Genomic DNA, 21,377 nt, shown 5'->3' on the forward strand with positions numbered 1-21,377 from the left:
GAGCTGAAGATGAAAATGCGGTATAAGTGGGTATAAGCACTTTGGTCCTGGTGCCACTTCTCATTTACAACATTTGCAATGGAGCCAGCACAACTTGAAAGATTAGGCACAAAGTTTACTTTGAACATGCAAACATTCTTCACCAACTAATAAGTGAGTTATTGTGTCTCCTGGCCTGGCTTGGCTGGTCCTCAACACATTATTTCATGACATCAGCAACTTTAACCTACTCCTCTCCACGACAAAACAAACAGGAAAAGGTTGCACCTCCACACGAGGCTCAAGGTTTATTACTAGAAATCATATTAACAATAATAAATCACGAGGAGAAGAGTCATCATTTCACCTTTATTCCTCCCCATTAATATAATCTTGAAATTGTAGTTAGTGCAGAGCAAAGACAATTCGCTTTCTGCAACCCGGCGTATGATATACAAAGACCGAAACATGACTAATGAAACAACAGCAGCAACAGTGCGTAGTTAGAATGATATCACATTTTGAGCAGATAAAAGCCCTTGCCAACTCCATCAATGCAAGTGAAATGATTTACACTCGCCTCGTAATTAATTCACTTTGTACATTTCATATCATAGACGAGAACAAACGACATTCATAATAAAGTGATGAGTCCATCCATCCATCCATACGTTGTCCATGTGTGTATAAATAAATACGTGCAGATGCAGACATAAATGAAACATTTATTGACTCATTGTTTGCTTACCCTGTGTGCCAGACCACTTGTTTTAAATCATCCCCCACTCATTAGGAAACTCCATGTCGTCACGTAATTAAGAGACATAAACCATGGTCAATAATAATGAATTTGCAAAGTATATGAAAGTGAAAGGTAGATAAACACCGATGATACTGCTGACTCGCACTCGTGTGTCAGCCTGTGCATATACGTACGTACGTAAACATTCACAAATACGTATCAAAGGAGAGGCAGTGTTTATCCACTTGGGTTAAAATTTAATTTCTAGCTCATGTGATATCTCTTTGAAAGGCTGCTTGTTCAACCACACAGGAAAATATCACAAGCAAAAGAGCAAATACATGCATTTACTTATTTAGTCGACGCCAACGCTGGTTGGAATATTAAATCGTATCATCCTCAGCAGTGAGCATGCATGCAGTATCAGTTCTTCCGGGCTTGAAAACAGGCAGGAGACGAGAGGGAGAGATTCATGTAATCAACATTTCCTCAGAATTCGCATGTGGAGACACGACTGTCGACCTCCTCCAGCCATAACCAACACACTTCACTTTACGACTGGATGGCTACGATAAGACCAGAAACAAAAAGTTGGTGTTGTTATCAACGTCGTATCACTTCTCAACTTTACCCCAGCCACCACTACTAACCCATTAATCTCTCCTCGTCCTCAGATGCACCTCCACCAACAATCCGGCTCCTTTCACTAAATACTACAAGAAAACAGGATGTCGTCCTTTTGTCTTACGCAAAGATACACAAAATTACCCAAACCCTTACAAAACTTATCACGAGACTGGTTGGCGGGTCATGTGCAACAGAGGTCACTTCCTTATTGCTTCACATTTGGCATTTCAGCAAAGGTCGATGAAAGTATAATTAAATATAAAATGGTTCTTATTTGGGAAAGTGTGGATAATTATGACTTATCCAATGGCAGCATTCTGGAAACTAACCGTGAGTGTATACCAGACACGAATTTAGACGATGAGGCTGGATTGCTACAAGTCTCGATGATTTCATTGCGGTCATAAAAAGGGAAATCTGCCCTCAGAAGAACCTCAAAGAGTAGGAGGGAAGCCACAAGCAGTCAAACGACCCCAAATGCAATTACAATATTACATGAGATTCCGAAATAATGCCCAAGTCTTTTTTTTCTCTCTCTCTCGTGAGGTTCTGCATCCCATCAGAACAATGTACTCAAGGACAGTAAACGACAGAGAGAAGCATACGGAGGAGGAGAAAAGAGACAATTTTGACGTTGGTCACGACCTGGGGGCAGTCATATGGCGAGAAAAGAGACAAAGATAAGCGTCTCACATGGAGCAGCGGCTGTCGGCGTCGAAGGTCTGGTGAATACCAGCAGCAATGTCACCCTTGCACAATCATGGATCACCATTTCAACCCACCCACCAGTAGAAAAAGTATTAGTATTTCTGTTATTATCCTTATTATCCGTGGCCGTGCTGTATATAGGACGGTGGGTGGTGGTGATGGTGGTGGTGGTGGTGGTGGTGGTGGTGGGTGGGACAGCCGGATTCTCCCAGAGTCAAATAAAGTTTGGAGAAAACGACACCAAAACTTTTTTTTAGTTATTCCTTCGTTAAATAGTTGAAAAGCAAGGCGAAATGAAAGTCTGCCATCCATAACCAACTTTTAGCTTTACGGCCCATGCAGTGACATACACAGATATACAACCATGTCCATCCCGCCTTTCTTCCCTCCCTCTCCTTACGTACGTTGGAAAGTCTTCTGCCCGCTGCAAAAGTATGCATGTACAAAAGAGGACGTGGACAAATGTTGTGTTAGCTATGGGATGGAATTCACTGCGATGGAGAAAGGTTTTGTGGTTATGGGAAAAGGGTTGATGATGACGATGTCATAAAATGTTGGAAGGGCTGGAATGAATGTACTCATGATTTCTTATCACTTTATGTCATTTCAAGCTGCAAACCATATCATCATATCATATCATGTCGCTTTTGTAATAAAATGTAAGCATGTAAGCTTTTTATTCCACTCCATCCATAATATGGCACATTCCCTCGCGCGCTCTCTCTCTCAACACTACTCCACTTTCTCCTGTCTCAAGATGGATGTCGATCCTCCTCTCTCTTTCCACAGAAAAAATTATCTTTGACATAATTCCAAACTGTCTTCCACACCATCTTCCCATTTCATTCTTATTCTGTATTTGCCGACGATATACAGAGATAATTGCCAATTCTCTTAATGTCATTTTCATCAATCTGGATACAACAATAACAACAATACTGCACAAATATGGAGGTGAAAGTGAGGAGTAAAAATTAGAGTAGTAAAGAGTTAAATTGTGATTGATGGATTATTTTTATGGATCAAATATGAGCATCGGACTAACAACTGCAATCATCCCAAAGTACTGACTGACAAGCGAGGACGACCTTTGCTTTCTGCTCCTCTTCACCCTTGCTTGATGTGCTTTCTCCACAGCTTAAGTCTCAAAATCCGATACTTTTCCACTGTAAAGAAGCCATTTCACTTCATTTACAGCTCTTCTCACATCGAATGATCTCAATCTCGTGGATTTTAGAGCGTTGAATAACACTTTACTCCGATCTGAGCCGCGATGATATTCAGTGAGTGAGTGACTGCGAGAGGAGCGACGTGGCGTTGGTGCTATATTCAATGCAATAGAAAAGGTGATGGGATTTGGAGAACATCAGATCTTCCTTATTGCATTTATAGCTTTGGAATTCGATTGAAAGAGATAATACAAATGTCTACAAAGGAAATACTTTCCAATGGCGATATTCCTCCTGTGGAAGCAACTTTGGGGAAGAAAGAAGTACTGCCATCACCATCGCTCGCTATGAGCGAACGCCACCATTTTTATAAGCTATACATCTTTGGAAGTCGAGAAAGTGATGGCCCAACTTTGCCACTCTCTTTCTCTGAAGGATCTTTCTTTTAGCTTAAAGTACAGCACTATCATTGGCTGCATGGATGTATTGAGATGAGCTGGCTCAACAGAAATGGACCTTCAATATGGACTCTATCTGCTCTGGTCGGTGGAAACGAAAATCGAAGGGAGAAAGGATGAAATGGGGAAAATAGAGCTGCTATTTGTGACTTTGTCGATGAAATAAAATAAAAGAGAATGAGGAGGTGGGTTTACTATCCAGAATGGAGACTGACTACCCTGCATGCACATTTTTATACGGTGGAAAGTAAGAATGGGAACAGAGTCAAGAAGCAGGAGCGAGAAAAATGTGAATGCTTTTTTTAAAGCCCGATGTGCAAAGTTGGATTTGCCATGTTGCACTTTGGGACTAGTGAAAGTAGTACAAAGCAAAAGCTCTTTATTCCACATAGATCAAATCAGTCATTTTTATCCGTCCAGTCTTGTCAGTCAGATCTCTCCGCAAGTGAAAGTGCCCGGTCCGAGGTGGTGGAGGAGAGGGTTGCGTAATGACCAAGACCGTCTAACCCAACCTCACAAATCACCCAGAAGCCAACATCTAAATCCAGAAATCCCAGATGAAGGGAGGAGATGAAGAAAATAAGTCAAAAAGAAACAAGGGAGGAAGATGGATAAAAGTCCAATTCATTTTTAACATGGAGCAGAAAATATCACAAAAGAGAAAAGAGGAAACTTTCATCTTTCATAATCGAAGTTGAGGGAGAATCACACACGGTCAACCGTAGATCCACCATTGAATTTCTTGCTTCCTTCTGCCGGCCAGGGTCATGTCAAACTGACAGTTGAGATAAAATAGAAAACTGAGTGAGTAATATGGGATTGCTCGTTTGAAAACAAAGGCAAGGTTGGAGAGATAATTCGGAAGTTGGAAAATGGAAATATCGAGAAAGATCAAATACTTAGCATGCCTATTCAGTTTCCCATTTTTTTAATGCTTCTCAAAATGCAAAAAAATTGTCCCAACTATTGACCATGCAATAATAGGAATAGCATTGAATTACACATGCACTAATACATCCCTAAAACTACATGCTTATCGTATTCCACACCACACTTGATGATTCCCACTTGATGTCAAGGAATATTTTATTGTGATCAAAGTTAAAAATTATAGAACTGAGGTCATACTTGTAATGAGTTCATATCATATTTTTCATCATAATAATCCCATAAAACTGACTCCAAATACAGTGGAAAACTAGATGAAGGATAAAGTATCCGATGGATATCGAGATGTCCGTATTCGACACCAGTTCTTCCAGATATTCTTCTTATGACCCTCATATTTACTTGCTTTCTCTGACTTGTTTGTGGGTAACAAGTCAGCGACGAATCTTTAGATTTCAAACTCCCCCATCTCAATTACTTATACAATCCTCACGTATATTTCACTACTCGATCTTATTTCACGTTCTTCCATTTTACTGGGGTTCATCCCCCAACCTTCTTACTCTTCAAAACTTGTTTCCTATGTTCCATATAGTCTACTCTATTACGGACTTAGATGAGTGAGGCAGCGAGCGACCGCATAGTTGACAGTCAATATTTGTTCTTCAGTGGTTTGGTTAGTTACGTAATTCATACGACGAATGGTGGGGCATGATCACCCCCACACAAATTCAAGGGGGAAAAATTTACCAGCTCTCTGCTTATATAAGTGCATGGCTACGTACACATATATTGAATCTGGATTCAAAAAGTTATCAAGTAAAAGGAAAAGTGTAATCGTGGTTAATAGTGCCCATAATATGCTCAGATGTGTAAGAAGAACGTGTCTGCGAGCCATCGTCGTCGACGCTGTCCCCTACGAAATCCCATCCATAGCTTAGAATAATAGTTGGACAAGTTTGGTGTGGGAAAGCAAGTGCGTTTCCTCCCCGTCCTTGGTGACTACAAAAACTGTCTCCACTCAACTTTGCAGAGCAGAAGGCGGAATTCTCACCCTCCTTTCTTTACATCCCCAATAACTTACTCTCCATCCATCCACCACCACCACTGACTGACTACGACCGTGTACAAATTGTGAATGGATCTCGAGTGAATGATGATTGTACGGCACGACGCAGCAAGCAAGAACTTTACTCAAATGCATCACACAATTTCCTTCTTCTTCTTCTGACGAGAAAGTGAGCTGAACGGTGGACATGAAATATAACGGTCCAAGTATCGAGTGTGAAGAAAGGAAATTCTAGAGATCTCCCTGAATATTTAACATTAAAAAATCGTCCGAGGAATGACGGTGTAGGTCAATTTGAACTTACGACAAAATTCAGATTCTAGACAAGATTATTTAAAATTCTTTGTAAAAATTCTCAGGTGTCGTCATACACAGTTTTCACCATTTGGAGTGTCATTCCTCGCATGCAATGCTCTTGCGTTTCGGGATTATTAGATATTTGTAGGCAGCTCTGTCATGTTCTAAATATATCTCAACGACCCAACTTTCTTCTTCCTGCTCAACCACAAAATGAATGCAAATAGGATGAAAGTGGGATTGAAGTGAGGACCCTTCTCCGCACTCGACTGCACACTAAATACGAGACAGTCGCCAAGTGAAGAACTTTAGTTTCTTCTTTTCAACAGGGATTGAACATTTCAGTATTCATTCTTTCCTGCGAATCACACTCTTCGATCCTCCTCGCCGGCTTTGTATCATCCTGGAAAATTCATCGAAAGAATGATATTTTAAATACTTTACCCTTTTCCAATTGGTTAAAGCAATAGGGAGCTGAAATATTCAATATTATAAAGAAACATCAACCCCATGCGTAATAATTACACGATCACAAGTACATATTACAATTAGAGGGTGCATTCAACGGTTCCCCATGAATTTTACACTCGCTCAAGGAATTGCGATTCAACTAATCCCAAGTATTTTACATATTCTCACATTTCATAAATAAATATGTGGTTGTTCAGTCAGAATATAATAAATTTAAACACATGTATAGGTCGACTCAACTACATTCTTAATCCATTTTAATACCCCACTTGAAGCAACAGACACTGAATTAAATTCCTTTATCCAGAGATTTAGATTTTTGTTGGAATAATGGGATTTTCACACGCAGATCTCAGATTATTTTCTCCACACTCTGTTGAGCGATTAGCTCGGATAACTCGAGAAGTAAGACTTCCAAGAGTTGAGCCAAGTGTCATATCATCACATTTCACGAGACGGAGCGTGAGTGAGAGAGACGATTTAATAATGGAAGTAAAAGTAATAAATACCTCGGCGCAATTTTGAATCTCGAAACTATAAGACTTTGGTGCATAAAGTGTTTAATGCGAAAACGGAGAAAGCGATTTTGCGAGGAGAAGCCTCATGTCTTCTGGCGAGGCAACGGTGGGAAAATAATGAGAAAATGATAATTTCACGGCTTGTTACTCATATTCTGGAGAGAGTCAGATGGTTCAACACGGCTTGATTTCCTACCTTAGTGTCTTATCTCATTTTTCTTGATGTCACCCTTATCTGGGAAACCTGGTGCTCTCAAGTGTTCTATTCAAAGGCAGGAAGTGGAGTTTGAAGAAACTGTCAGTCCCTTCTCACGTCGAGGGATATGGATAGTTGCCGTCTGCATTTATTTCCTGTCGTCGTCGTCAGTTAGCTCACACGTTGGAGAAGCAGGATGGCAGTAAGAGTCCTGCTATCTCCTCTGCTTTCTCATTTCTTCCAGGTTGGTATTTCCTCCTCCAACCGCCCCTCTGCTTTCATCCGTGTTGCTGGTGCTGCTACTCATCCTGCCAGTCATAAAGTCGGCCTGGAGGCAAAATCTCGGAGAAATAAAACTTTCACCATCACCACACCACCGCTTTCACATGAACGCAACGGTGCACCGCAAAATGGATATTGCAATAATGCGAGAAATTGAAATGACAGCTGTGAATTCTACCATTTCTCCTCTTCAAGCGTATAAACTTTCTAATCTGTTATCGTCGTAAAACTAAAGTACCCACGCCTTGGAGAATCTCTTAATTGTTGCGGAATATCAAATCACAAATTCGTACGTACAGTTCACGAGCATTGGGAAACCACACACTTTTCCGACTCAGCCAACCGTGTAAAATTAATGTTGAATTATCATTGGCTAATAAAATCATTCACAACAACAAGTGGAGTAGATGAATTAATGAACAGCCAAACACGGCAACAAATAGTGTCAGAAACTTGCCACTGTCGAGAATGAAGTTATGAGTAAACAATTGCAGAATTAATTGAATAGACATCACACAATCCATTATAGCAGGGAATACTTATGGAAAACATGTGTACAACTGCAACATGGTGAAAAGCACACATGTTATTTACCACAATTGCAAAGCAATTAGAGAGGATCGATCAACTGAGCTGTCAGATTAATGGAAAGTTGTTAGTGTAATTTCAACCAGCATTAAATATATGCGTTCATAACTTCAGGTGCAAGCATATAAATAAATAAAGCTTATGCTGTCACTGCTGCCAAAATGACAATAAAACAGGTCCCATTTTCGATTCGACATAATTCTAACAAATGGAGGGAAACCTGCATAAAAATTGTCTCCTGCTTTATTAGAGGAATTTCCCCCATCGCATCCTCTCCCAGTTCAGTTCCAATCTCGGAGTAATTTAATTTATTTCCTGAGATGATTTGTTCATTACTTGCGCCCTCCCTTCACTCCGGCCCCCCAACTAAACTTATTTCCCATTTATGCATGTGATGTGACCTCAGAAATATAGGGACTACATGTGCATGTGCTAAGGTACATATGCATATAAACCAGATATATGCAAGTTTCATTATTTGAGGCGAATGTTTGTTTGCTGGTTAGAAAACGGTCGGTGGGCTTTGGGTGGAATCATGAACTGGCTGTGGGACTTGGAACAACAACCCAATCATTAGGCATTATTAACGACCAAGTTTGGGAGCTTTGAAGGGAATGAATGAATGGTTTACCAGTGTCAAACAATAAATCTTTCTGTTACAGAACATTAGAATCAGAATTAGAAATGTCGAGCCGAGGTGACTTTGCTTTCAATTACTTGACTTGCTTTCCCAGGAACAAACATGGTCCCGAGAAGAGAGGGCTACCATTCTCAAGGCATATCACTGTTCCTATATGTAGGTTATGTAATATGTATAGCGCTCTTGCTATTTTTTTTTAATTCAATCAAATTTTAGAGATGTTTCTCCGATTTGATTCAAGTTAAAGAAGGGCCGCTGTATCTGGAATTTAGATTGTCTTGATAGTTGATTGTCATATATATAGAATTAGAATTCAGATGGTCATTTCGGTACAAGTTTTCACCTTTGCTGAAATTACGTACCTTTAAATTGAGACGCGTTATATTCTGTAGCTGCAGTTAAACTGGAAATCAAAAATTAGTGATCGACCACTACCTCATCCCCCAACAAAACCGCCATCTTGACCCCACAGGCTAGCCAAATAGGTTTTACTAAATCGTTCCAATTGCATTTATTCACCAATCATCGACCCATCCTCTCTCTTGATATTGACAATTGTGAGGGAAGATTGTGTAATTTGTTTCCAGTTAGTCAACTCGTCCGAGAAACTCTCGAATTACTTGAGCCGAAAAATGATTTTACCTCCGGCTTATCTGCACACAGCACCTCGATCGGAATTCGGTACCTCAGGCGCACTGTGTCCCATAGAGAATTGATAAAAGAAAGATTCTCGACATTCCCGAGTAAAAAAAGAACCGTATGCAGCAGCTTTCACTGGTTTTTCAGTTAATGGATTTTTTCGTGTAGAAGATGGCATGGCTTCCGCGTTGTAGAAGAATTCATTTGATGCTTATCAAGGGTGTGGTGTTTACAGGGTTGAGATTTGGTTCTGTTGAAAATTAAGTTAAAGAGTTCTCGGAGTCTTTTGGTCGGATGGAGTGAGATTCTTGGAGAAAGGGAGAAAAGGGAAGGATGCAATTTTTCCTGTGGATGAATGAACTCGAGTAATTTTTATTGGTCACGCACAGGATGGCAGGCACTGGAAAGTGATATATTTTAATGAGTCAGTCATCATGATAATCCATTTTGTGCAGTTGTGAATTTTAATTGAAAAAAGCAATTTGCTTGATGGAATTCTAATGGGATCGATGTTTATGATATGTTTAAGATTTGAAATATTTGAATTAGGAAACTTTTTTATACATGTCCAGACATGTCCATATGTCACAAGTGGCATTTCTGGAATTGTACTAAATTTTCATGAAACTCTTGAATCTTGATAAATTTGTAATTTGTATAGATTAGAATCGAATCTTAGTGAAACACATCTATTGCGAGCTGAGAATATCTGGAGGTTGAGCTTGATTGGGGAAACTAAATCTTAACCTTATGAGCACTTGCAGCTCTGTTGCAACAATTCTCACTCCATCGAATAAAAGGTCTTCCACTTCTCCCACAATAGACAAACCCTCAGCGTCGTATCAAGAAAGAGGGGTTGTTTCCTCGAAAGCCCAACTTTCTCATTTACCAAGGAAAGGAAAGTTTATGCCATGGTGTAAAATAATATTCCGTCCTTTCGCTGGCTATCCAATCCGAAGAAATGATGTAAGATGGAAATAATAAGGCTGAGAGGGAAGGAAGGAAGGGAAGACGGAAAGGGTGGGAAGAGCATTCAAATCGAAACTGATTTACTAAATAGAAAATGTGACTGCTAATGATGATGATGGCGAAGATGGCTTTTGTGTTTGGAAAGCAATCCCTTTGTTCAGTTGCCACTGATCCGATGCATAAATATGTAGGGAAGGAAGGAAGGAAGGAAGGAATAAAGAATGACAGAGGAGGAAATCGTGGGGGAATTTCCTTTATATATTGCAAAAGTTGTTTGTGTCGCTCATTTTAAATAATTTAAAACTTGTTGATATAACTTACATATTTGCATTTGTATCAATAGTTTCCAGACGGAATTGTAATGCAAATTTTTATGCCCACCGAACACTTCTAGCGTACTTGTGCAGTTGGAAATGTAAGCACTTATTTTTTCTTACCCTTTCCGATTTTAAGTAGTTTCTTAAACTGAAGTTTGTTTAATTGGCGAAAAGTTTGATGTTTAATTTTTGGCTTCTTTCCTCAGCCCCGTCAATCAAAACCAGTAATGCAATATGTCTGTGTTGGTGTGTGTGGCAGTGTGAGATAAGACAATAGCAAATCTTGGCATAGAAAGAAAAAACACAAACTTGTCATCATAAATCATGAAGCTTATCTAAGCCCAGAAAGTTAATGCATAGTTTGACGCAAGAATTGACTAAGAATAGTTAAAAGCTTGAATATGGAAAGATACAAGTTATAATAATGTCGAGCAGGGCTGGAATGTTTTTCCCCATTAAAATAGAATACTTTAGAGCTAAAAATTCACGAAAATTAGATTTTCCTCCTGAACATATGCATTGGAGCAATGTGCTTGCTCATCCTCGTTCATTTCATACCACAATTTCGTACGGAGGATTTTTTTCTTTGGTTGCGTAAGTTGGAAGAAGTGCACTATTTATGAAATTAGAAGGGAGAGTTGATTTTGCGAGGTCTGTCAACTTGTGAAGAGTGTGATTAATGAGCTACTTTCCCCTCCGTTCTCATACGAGCGGTTCATCATGGTGCTCAACCCAGAGCGCAGCGTTTCGTGGAGGCAACCACTTTCATTCTCCTTTTCGTCAGTGTATTCTATGAGAACTTTGTATTCCTTATTATTGGGCGGATAGATATTGTATCATTTGCGTGCATATGGAAATCAAGAAGTTCAGTGATTAATCCAGTTTACAATTGAACATGTTTTTTTTAGATTTAAATTAAATCCGTCACTTGCATGCAAATAAATAACAAATGCCTTTCACGTGAATGTTTTAGTTTAAGTAGAGGGTGTGTCTCTATTAGCTATGAGGCAATTCAGAACCGGAAACCGGATCCAGTTTATCCTAATTTTCGGTATGGAGAGATGTGAAAGCCTTTTTCCTTCCCCAGTATCGTCTGCTTGGAATGGATACCAAAGTTAATCGCACAGTATCAACAATGATGGTGGGATATTCTCGTCTTGCACATGTGAAACTGAGGACGCTGCTCATTTTCCCCCGTGCAGTACACGAACGAGAGAGAAAGGGTCATTCTCATCGCCACGATGCTTATGTTGCAGCGAGCGAGTCGTTTTTTAGGAGTTACCTCCAGCCGTGCCTGCAGGAAGGAGGGATCAAGCACTCCACTCCATCAATCGTCATTGTGGAGACTATTAAGTGCGCAATCCGTTTAAGTGGTTGTAGTTTACTTTCTTCAAGGAAATAGATTTTTCTCGGGAAATAGCTCTCATTTCCACAAATTACCTTTCACTGGCTGGTGGTGAAAGTCCTTTCACATGTTAAATCTCAGAGTGCGTATGAGCCGGAACCATATAGAGCTCAAGAAACGGAATAAAGTGTCTGGATGCTCGAAATCTGAAAAGAAAATCTGGAAAGAATGTACATTAGATTATGGGGAAGATTTTTTCAGACGGAGATTTAGGATATATCTGTACATAGCTAGGAGAGAAATACTTATGGAGTAAACAATATGCCCTTTAATTTTCTATTGATTCTTTTCACAACTATATAAATTGCTGATCGTTGAAAATATTTTTATATGAAGACTCCCGTGGACACTGCGGATGCAGCAGTTTTAGCCACTGAGGAAGATTTCTTGTTTTTCATGGAATAAGAAAATGATGGCAATTTGTGACCATCTCGTATGACAAATGGGTGAAACATGGAGAGTCGTCGGTGGACCCCTAAACACATTCATGCAATAATTATTGTACATTTGAAACCTTCCTTACTTACGCGTGTATTATATTATGTATTAGTAATTTTTGGTGACGAAATTGTCTACCATCCAAAACCGCGTGCAGCTCCTCCTCCGTGTTGCATCTGCATAACGGGAGGTCCGAATTCCGCATCGTCCCACTAATAACTCGAAATACGGAGGGTTTAACTTTCCAGAAGAAGACTTGGTACCCCATGTTGCTCATGTTGGTGAGCAAGTCTCTCATGCCCTGAATAATTAGAACGTAATCAAATCAAATGCTCATTAAGTATGCATGTTACACATTAGTTTCGATATGTTTGGCTAATTTAGATACTTCAGCTGCCGTAAAGTCTGCGTATTGGATATGGTGACAGTCGATAACGATTGGCGTGTCGGTGCTCCCCCAGTTACACGCAGCTTTTATTATTTGATTACTGATGTAATCAACAGATGGAAAAGTTAAGGATCGGTCCAACAAAATGTGAATGAAAACGGTTCCCTGAGGCGTCTGTGTATAGCAATAAGAAACCAGCCGTCAATCTCTCTAGCTTTCATGCACCATACTTAGGCTAGCACACTAGTCGTAAGTAATGATCACGTCTCTACATATAACCCTTGTCTCACCTGTCGTGTTCCGACTTTGACCCTGGGCCGTGCCGAATAAAATAGAAGGAATAGAGCGCTGATTAGTATCCCTATCGCGATCCCGTATTCCAGACCGGCGAATAGAGTCACGAGAAATGTCACAGCCCAAGGTATCATATCCATTTCTGAAATTGAGTGAGAGGGAAGGAAATTCTGATGACAAAATGATTGAGTAATGCTTACGTATCAAGTTAATTCATCAACAACTAAAAGTTTTGCACAGTTGATCAACGTTGCTCAATTTTAGTCTCAACTTAGAAAATAACTTCTGGCTAAGCTCTCTCCTCTAAATAATCCTAAGCAGAAATAAACCGTATTGATCATGGTTTCTGAGGTTGACGTAAAAGATAAAAGTTTGTGGGCAGAGATTTTGGATATTCTCTCCTATTTCACTTTCATCACAATGTAATAAACTTGTTGCTTACTTTTTGTCCGCCACAACGGGAGGATAATGTACGGATTCACCATGAAGAGACAGGATATGCATATCACCGCCGCAATGCTGGCTTTCGGTATGTAAAAGAAATACGGAGTTAAATACTCGAGCGCCAATATGACTATGATACCAGTGATCATGCCAGCAAATGGCGTCTACAAAATAAATAAATAAGCATAAATTGGGCATATATGTATGTATGTAAATATACGCTTTCACTTTAATTTTGTGTCAACTGGCATACCTTAACGCCACTCTGAACGTTGACAATCGTCCTACTGAAACTGCCCCCAATGGGCATGGAGCTGAAGAAGCAGGCAATCGCATTAGAAATTCCCACGACCAGAATCTCCTGTGCAGCGTCAACACGGCTGGTTCCTGCAAAAACTTTGGCAATCGTACAGTGAGAAATGATCCCCAGAAGAGGCACCACAAAGAGGGCCGACGCTTCCTCCTTCATAATATCGCTAAACGAATGGGTTCTGTTGTCCTTGGGGCTAAAAATTTCGAACGGCGGAGGCTTAAACGAAGGTAATCCGGGTGATATGTGACCTGGACATGAACAGAATTTAAAAGAATTGTCAACACCAAAAAGGCTCGCCTGACAAGAGAATATTCCTGACTTGCTTACCCACAATTGAGAAGGGCTGATCAGGATACCAACACGCCACGAGGATCATGCTCCCCAACATTACGATAGCGCTTTTTGTGACGGAAAACAGCCACAGAATCTTCTCAACTCTGGGAAAATTTTTAGTCATGCATCGAAACATCTTTTCCATGTACTATTTAAATTATTACAAAAGTTCTCAGAATGATATAATGACGTAAAATTGGATCAATATTCTCAATTTCTTGCCATCATAATAAGAAGAATTGCACAGCACGCCAAACCCAATAGTGCGTCCTGTAAGTGGCACATACACATATTTACAAGTATGCAGTATGAAATTGTACTAAATTCGAATTCTACATGGTGTTTAATGTCATCAATATGTTGAGATAGTCCTTGAAGGGTTTCCACAAATTCGTCTGCAGGGAATGATAAGCCAAGTAATGGTTTCAATTGTGTTGCAATAATTGTTAATGCAACGGCTGATGTGAACGCCGAGAGCACGGGGGCGGAAATGAAATTTGCCACAAAACCTATTTACATACATACACGGATAGATTTTCAGTTGAAATGGTAGTTGAAGTAATTTAAGGAGAGTAGTAAGTATATTTGAGCGTCTGTTATTTGCACCCACCCAGCCTAAATATGCCCATCACTAAAGTGAATACGGCAGTGACGAAACAAAGAAAAACAGCATATTCTGGAGGTTTCCCTGCCGTGTACTTATAAGTGACGATTGACTGGATTGCAGCAGGGCCGACATTGATTGCAGTAGTACTTCCAAATATTATGTAAACAAATGGGCCCACGAATGAAGAATAAAGTCCGTAAATTGGAGGCAACCCTTGAAAGAATGTATAGACATTAAGATCACAACTCAAAATTCCGATAGGACTCTGATAATTTGTCTTACCAGCCACTGTTGCGTAGGTCAAGGCCTGCGGCAGAAGGGTTAAGGCTACAGTGAAACCAGCAATACTGTCCGAAATCAGCTTTTGGACATTGTACTGCGGACCCCATTTAAGTATCGGAAACGTTCTCTCCAAGTTTTTTCGCCTTTTATTGAATGCAAAATTATTATTACATCGGTTAGTAAAATAATTTACTCAATTTAATAAAAAATACCTAAAATGTCGTCTCAAAAAGAGTTCCAGCCTCTCTTTCTTGGACCATGTCACTCGGTCGTCCCCTTTAACAGAGTTCTTTCGGCTTGGTGCAACTTTTCCAGGGCTATTTGGATGATACTTTATTGTATTATTGCTTCCACTTGGACTTCGAGGTGGGCTTATCCTGATGGTTGGAATTGGCACAGGTAGCGAGAGACCTCCGGGATCCTCAACTTCCTCCACGGTGTCGAACGTATCTTCCGAAGACAAGGAAAAAGATCGCATTTTCTGATTTCGAGGAGGGACAAATTGTTACATTTGTCCCAGACTATGAAAGATAAACCTTTCAATCGGTGACTTGTGTCAGTCTAGTATGTTTTTTCTCATGATTTTAGTCAACATTCACCAAATGTCATCCATTTTCGGATGAACCAACATTTACTGACTAGGGAACCTTAGTCACTGTCCCATCTCGATTTCCTTTCGGATAGACTTATTTGATAGATAATTTAGTGTAACTTAAACTTTGTCATAGAACATACGGTGCAAAATCACGTTGTCGCGAAATATTTGGCGAGAGCTGCTCCAAAACGTGTCATTTTTCCAATGCTTTTAACATACATAGATAACAGCCTTCAGAATGATGAAATGAAGTCTGTTATTTCATGCTGATCATCAATATGTAAAAAAAACGATGTAAACATTTGCCATTTTTTCAAATTGTGAAATTCTGAAAAATTTTCTAAATTTGAATTTCGTCATTTTTTGAAATTTAAACAAAATTAATATGTTAAACCTCTTTCAAGCATTACACAAAAAAGTTTTCAAAACCCAATTTTTCCTTACTTCAACACAATGGGCCAAAATTTTCAAAAATTGAAACTCACAATTTTTCATGAAAAAAGATAACATGACCAATGCTAATCTATTTAACGTGTTCTTCAAACTTGTTGGCTAAATTTATATTTGCAAGTTGTACAAAATTCTGGAAATTTGTATCCTCAGTTTTTGACATACTCAATAAAATAACTTTTCCATACCTCGTTCGAGATTTTAAGCTTTTTGGAAAACTGGAAAAATGTTCATCTGGGAGGGACCCCATAGGGTCCCTCCAGGACTGTGGCATATATATAGGACGGCATCAATATAGGGCGCCCTATATTGATGCCGTCCTATATATATGCCACAGTCCTGGAGGGACCCTATGGGGTCCCTCCCAGATGAACATTTTTCCAGTTTTCCAAAAAGCTTAAAATCTCGAACGAGGTATGGAAAAGTTATTTTATTGAGTATGTCAAAAACTGAGGATACAAATTTCCAGAATTTTGTACAACTTGCAAATATAAATTTAGCCAACAAGTTTGAAGAACACGTTAAATAGATTAGCATTGGTCATGTTATCTTTTTTCATGAAAAATTGTGAGTTTCAATTTTTGAAAATTTTGGCCCATTGTGTTGAAGTAAGGAAAAATTGGGTTTTGAAAACTTTTTTGTGTAATGCTTGAAAGAGGTTTAACATATTAATTTTGTTTAAATTTCAAAAAATGACGAAATTCAAATTTAGAAAATTTTTCAGAATTTCACAATTTGAAAAAATGGCAAATGTTTACATCGTTTTTTTTACATATTGATGATCAGCATGAAATAACAGACTTCATTTCATCATTCTGAAGGCTGTTATCTATGTATGTTAAAAGCATTGGAAAAATGACACGTTTTGGAGCAGCTCTCGCCAAATATTTCGCGACAACGTGATTTTGCACCGTATGTTCTATGACAAAGTTTAAGTTACACTAAATTATCTATCAAATAAGTCTATCCGAAAGGAAATCGAGATGGGACAGTACTTAAGGTTCCCTTGTAAGTCGAGTTGTGGCAAGATTGCAAAATCTCCGATTTCTTATTCCAAGTGGATCAGTTAATCGGTTGTTTATGTGTCTATAGCGCAAGCATCTACATATACTTGTTGCGACATTCCTATTACCGCAATATTATTATGGTCGAGTAATGTCGTTTGATTTACCAGTAATTGAGAACAAATCGTTGTGTAAATTGCAGATTGTGTGTAAGTCATGACATTAAGATGCTCGAAGTGGTTGGAACAGTTATCCACTACATAGTTCTCAAAATTAATTAATTCATGTTTGTCCAATTTCTCATATTAGTAAAAAATTCTTTTTGGAATGCATGGTTAATTATCTTAGTATTTAGCATTGTTGTGACGCTGAACGAATGGATAATCTTTTTTGTGCATCGAGACACAATTCACTAATATGAATAAGATAAGTATGTAGATGGATTGCATTCATAAGCTATTGTCTTGGTTTGGTAGGCACATCACCCATGTACATAGGTAAATATGTAGGAGTATATTACGTTAGTACATTATGATGACTGCATGACTTTATGCTTTTTCACCCCTTCTACTTATTACTTTAAATGAAAATGATTCGCCGCAGTATATTTAGTACCTTTTCTGGTCGCAACATGCTTGTTTCCATTTTTCTATGAATTTATAAAATTCAAACTTTCTGTGTTGTAAACATTGTGATTTTTATCATTTTAAGCTTACACATCATAATTCAAGAATGTAATTTTCCAGTGCGGTGACAAGTTAATACATTCAATTCTAGCAGCAATATCTCGACGGAAAGGGAGGATAACTAATTTTCTCATGTTGTCCTTTGCACCAACAAAATCGAATATTGCGCAATGGCACAATACGTAAGTGTCTCCTTCAATTAGTAGAAATCTAATCGAGGTAACTTTTGTGCAGTGCTGATAATGGTTTATACGGATTTAAGTGCTCAACAAACCAGTTTTCAATGCAATTTGTGCATCTTGAGTGAAACTTTTCATATTGCTGCTGCAAAAATGCACTTGACTCTCCTAGCACATACAAACGCTTGAGCAACATTGCAAAAACAATTTCTTTTTATCACAGCCACAAGTAAATACATGCATGCGTACATATTTATCAGTCCATGTATCAGCACATAAAGCCAATCAAATATTAATTTGTGCTGTTTCAAAGAAGCCATTATAGGCATAGAACAATTGTAATCGACATCATGCAATTGCATCGCATAAGTTTTTGCATTCATCTTCTCTACAACAAGTCATAAGTACATACGTCTAAATCTATGTATGTGCATTAATCCAAGTATTGTTACTCTACACATATCCGTATACGTAGCTGAGCTGATTGAGACGAAGATGCTTGTAGAATTGAGATGAGAAATTCGAAATCTGAAATATTTATCATAGCCGTTCTCACTCGCACATGAACCTTTCGTAACAATACAATTACTCACATTTCATTCTACTGACTTTTGTTTTTTAGCTTTAATTTTCACCAATATTAAGCAATCGCTGAAGTTGTCGCCAAACGCCTAATCCTGAAGACGGACACGGGACAATGGCCGACTATGGACAGGTATACATACTTACATACTTGAGAATTTTGCATTATTTTCAACATAATTACACATTTACGTGCACCTACAGATTGTCAAAGGGCTTCGACTCACATATGAAACAGGGCGAACAAAAGACATTCACTTCCGCCTTGGTCAACTGCGAAATTTAGCCAGAATGTATCAAGAAAATGGACCCGATCTGATCAGCGCATTAAAGAAGGACCTTAGAAAACCAGACTTTGAGAGTCACATGTATGAAATACTCCTGCTCTCCAGAGATGTAAAGAACACCATCAGTAATCTTCAAAGCTGGGCAAAGCCTAAACACTTGCCCAGGAACTTGATAAGTTTAAGTGACAAAATTTACTATGATCATCAACCCCATGGAGTGGTACGCACATAATATTTAAGATAACTCAAGGTGGGTGGCTGGTGGTGATTCTGTCAAGATTTATACCCCTGCTTTAGGTTTTGATAATTGGTCCTTGGAATTATCCCCTACATTTGACGCTCATGCCCTTGGCAGCCGCGTTAGCAGCAGGCAATTGTATTCTCGTGAAACCAAGCGAAATCAGCAGCGCTTGCTCTGCCTTGCTTGGTGCACTGATTCCGAAATATCTTGATCAAGAGTGTTACAAAGTTGTACAAGGTATGACTGTCATTACGAACTTTTATATGCAACTACCAGTGTAGCAGAAAGTACGAATATTATCACACACACTGCAAGCAGTTTGATCATTATCTGCATGCATGGTTGAAGGAACGTTGCAATTTCATATTGCGAATATGTATGTACGAAGCGTGATTTTGATTAATGAGAGCTTGTGCATATCTGTAAATTGCTTTCCCAGCAAATCTCTCTCTCTCCTCTCGCTCTCTCAACGTATCAATTTTATTTTTGAGTGCCTGTCACTTTTTTTTGTTTTTATGCAGGAGATGTTCTTGAGACGCAAAAAATTATGCAAGAAAAATTTGATTTTATCTTCTTCACTGGATCGTCGCAAGTTGGAAGAATAATTTATATGCAAGCTGCATCAATGGGAATACCTGTGTGTTTGGAATTGGGAGGGAAGTCGTAAGTGTGGTGCTCAGCATGTTTTGCATGTGCATATTATCATTGCGAATCTGAAATTCACAGCAGCACTAATTTCTGCTTTTTTGAAAATCACGCACAGCCCAGTTTACATTGACAGCACGGCCAACATACGAATGGCTGTGGAGAGGATTATCTGGGCGAAATGTGTATGTTTCGGACAGACTTGTGTAGCCCCAGATTACGTTTTGTGTGCCAAGGATGTTGAGCAGCAATTTATAAATGAAGCGAAAGCAGTGATTAAAGAGTTCTTTGGAGAAAACGTTCAAAATAGTAAGGATTTGGGCCGTGTCATCAATGCGAGACATTTTTCTAGACTTCGACAACTCCTGGATACAACAAGAGGTCAAATTGTTGTTGGGGGCAAAGTGGACGAGTTCGATTTGTTCATTGAACCAACCATAATTGGTAACGTTGAATTTGGAGAAATTCTTGTAAAGCCAATTTTATTTTACCATTTATGCACGCGTAAATTGCAGTTGAAGTAGATGAGCATGAACCGTTGATGACAGAAGAAATTTTTGGACCATTGTTACCAATTTATCGCACAAAGAATTATAAAGATGCGATAGATTTCATAAATGAGAGGTGAAACATGATCTACACGCTTTTAATTTGAATTAATTAATTATAGCTCTAATTATTGCAACATGCTCGTATTTAGACCCAATCCATTGGCTCTGTATGTTTTTTCAACCGATGCCAAAGTGATCAAGTCCTTTCTCCAAAAGACAAACAGTGGAGGCGTCAGCATCAATGATGCTCTTTATCACACAAGCAGTATGAATACACAATATTCAGACTGATCATCTATTTTTATCAATTTAATGCCGGTAAGATTGCCTAACTTTTGTGTATGTTTAACAGTCGCCGAAGTGCCCTTTGGAGGAACCAATGATTCTGGTCTTGGTCAATATCATGGCAAATTCAGCTTTGACACTTTCACGCGTCCCCGAGCCATTGTCCATCGCAGTTTCTCCCCCTTGGAAAACAAGCTCAATTACCAGTTCCGCTACCCACCGTACAATGACTTAAAGTACAAAATGCTAAACATCGGCCTCGGACATTATGACAAGTTTTACTTGAGAATGGGGTTTGTTCCATATTTGCTTTGTTTCGTGTTAGGACTTTTGTTTATGTATACTCTCCAGATTTTTGAAGCCCAGTCCAATACTCCAGAAGCCAAAAGTTAGCCTGTTAAGCTTTAATACTGTGAGTATATGATCCTGTCCAGTGCATGACCAAAGTTGTTGAGAAATAAATTACATGCTTACAACAAGTGTCATTTATATGAGTGATTATTGCATACATACCTGGATATTTTTATGCTCAATTGATGCATCCAGTTTGGGGACAAATGTACTGAATTTGTTTCAAAGAGTACACTGATAAAGATCATGAAACTATGCAATTTTCTATGTGGTACATAACTATGATTGATCACTGTACATCTGTCTGTACGGTATTCTCCAGAATTGACAGCGTTTTGTTGAATAACTGAGGATTGATGGATACACAAGTACCGTGTGCACTCTGGTCAATGTCAATTGGCTTAGATTTTATAATTACAAGTGATGATATTTTCAGTAAAGTGACTCAACCACAGTTACA

At 38.9% G+C, this 21,377-nt stretch overlaps 2 protein-coding genes across 2 annotated transcripts; one reads left to right on the forward strand and one right to left on the reverse strand.

Annotated features, from left to right (window-relative positions):
• Positions 1–12,005: 12,005 nt before the first annotated feature.
• On the reverse strand, positions 12,006–15,539 carry LOC110852076 (sodium-independent sulfate anion transporter). Its single transcript, XM_022100051.2, has 11 exons — positions 15,274–15,539; positions 15,062–15,204; positions 14,783–14,992; positions 14,509–14,681; positions 14,167–14,320; positions 13,780–14,087; positions 13,525–13,690; positions 13,079–13,224; positions 12,789–12,962; positions 12,539–12,701; positions 12,006–12,437 (listed from the first exon to the last, which is right to left on the reverse strand). Exons 1-11 carry the CDS (start codon positions 15,537–15,539, stop codon positions 12,289–12,291), a joined length of 2,052 nt encoding a protein of 683 aa, XP_021955743.1. The 3' UTR covers positions 12,006–12,288.
• A 2,208-nt stretch (positions 15,540–17,747) lies between these two features.
• Positions 17,748–21,046, forward strand: LOC110852251 (aldehyde dehydrogenase family 3 member B1). The gene is made up of 9 exons (XM_022100268.2): positions 17,748–17,978; positions 18,598–18,690; positions 18,762–19,064; positions 19,142–19,322; positions 19,607–19,748; positions 19,849–20,174; positions 20,246–20,354; positions 20,431–20,546; positions 20,634–21,046. Exons 2-9 carry the CDS (start codon positions 18,673–18,675, stop codon positions 20,957–20,959), a joined length of 1,521 nt encoding a protein of 506 aa, XP_021955960.1. The 5' UTR covers positions 17,748–17,978; positions 18,598–18,672; the 3' UTR covers positions 20,960–21,046.
• Positions 21,047–21,377: the final 331 nt, after the last annotated feature.

The sequence above is a fragment of the Folsomia candida genome, unplaced genomic scaffold (assembly GCF_002217175.1).
Source record: "Folsomia candida strain VU population unplaced genomic scaffold, ASM221717v1 Fcan01_Sc007, whole genome shotgun sequence".
Taxonomy (NCBI): domain Eukaryota; kingdom Metazoa; phylum Arthropoda; class Collembola; order Entomobryomorpha; family Isotomidae; genus Folsomia; species Folsomia candida.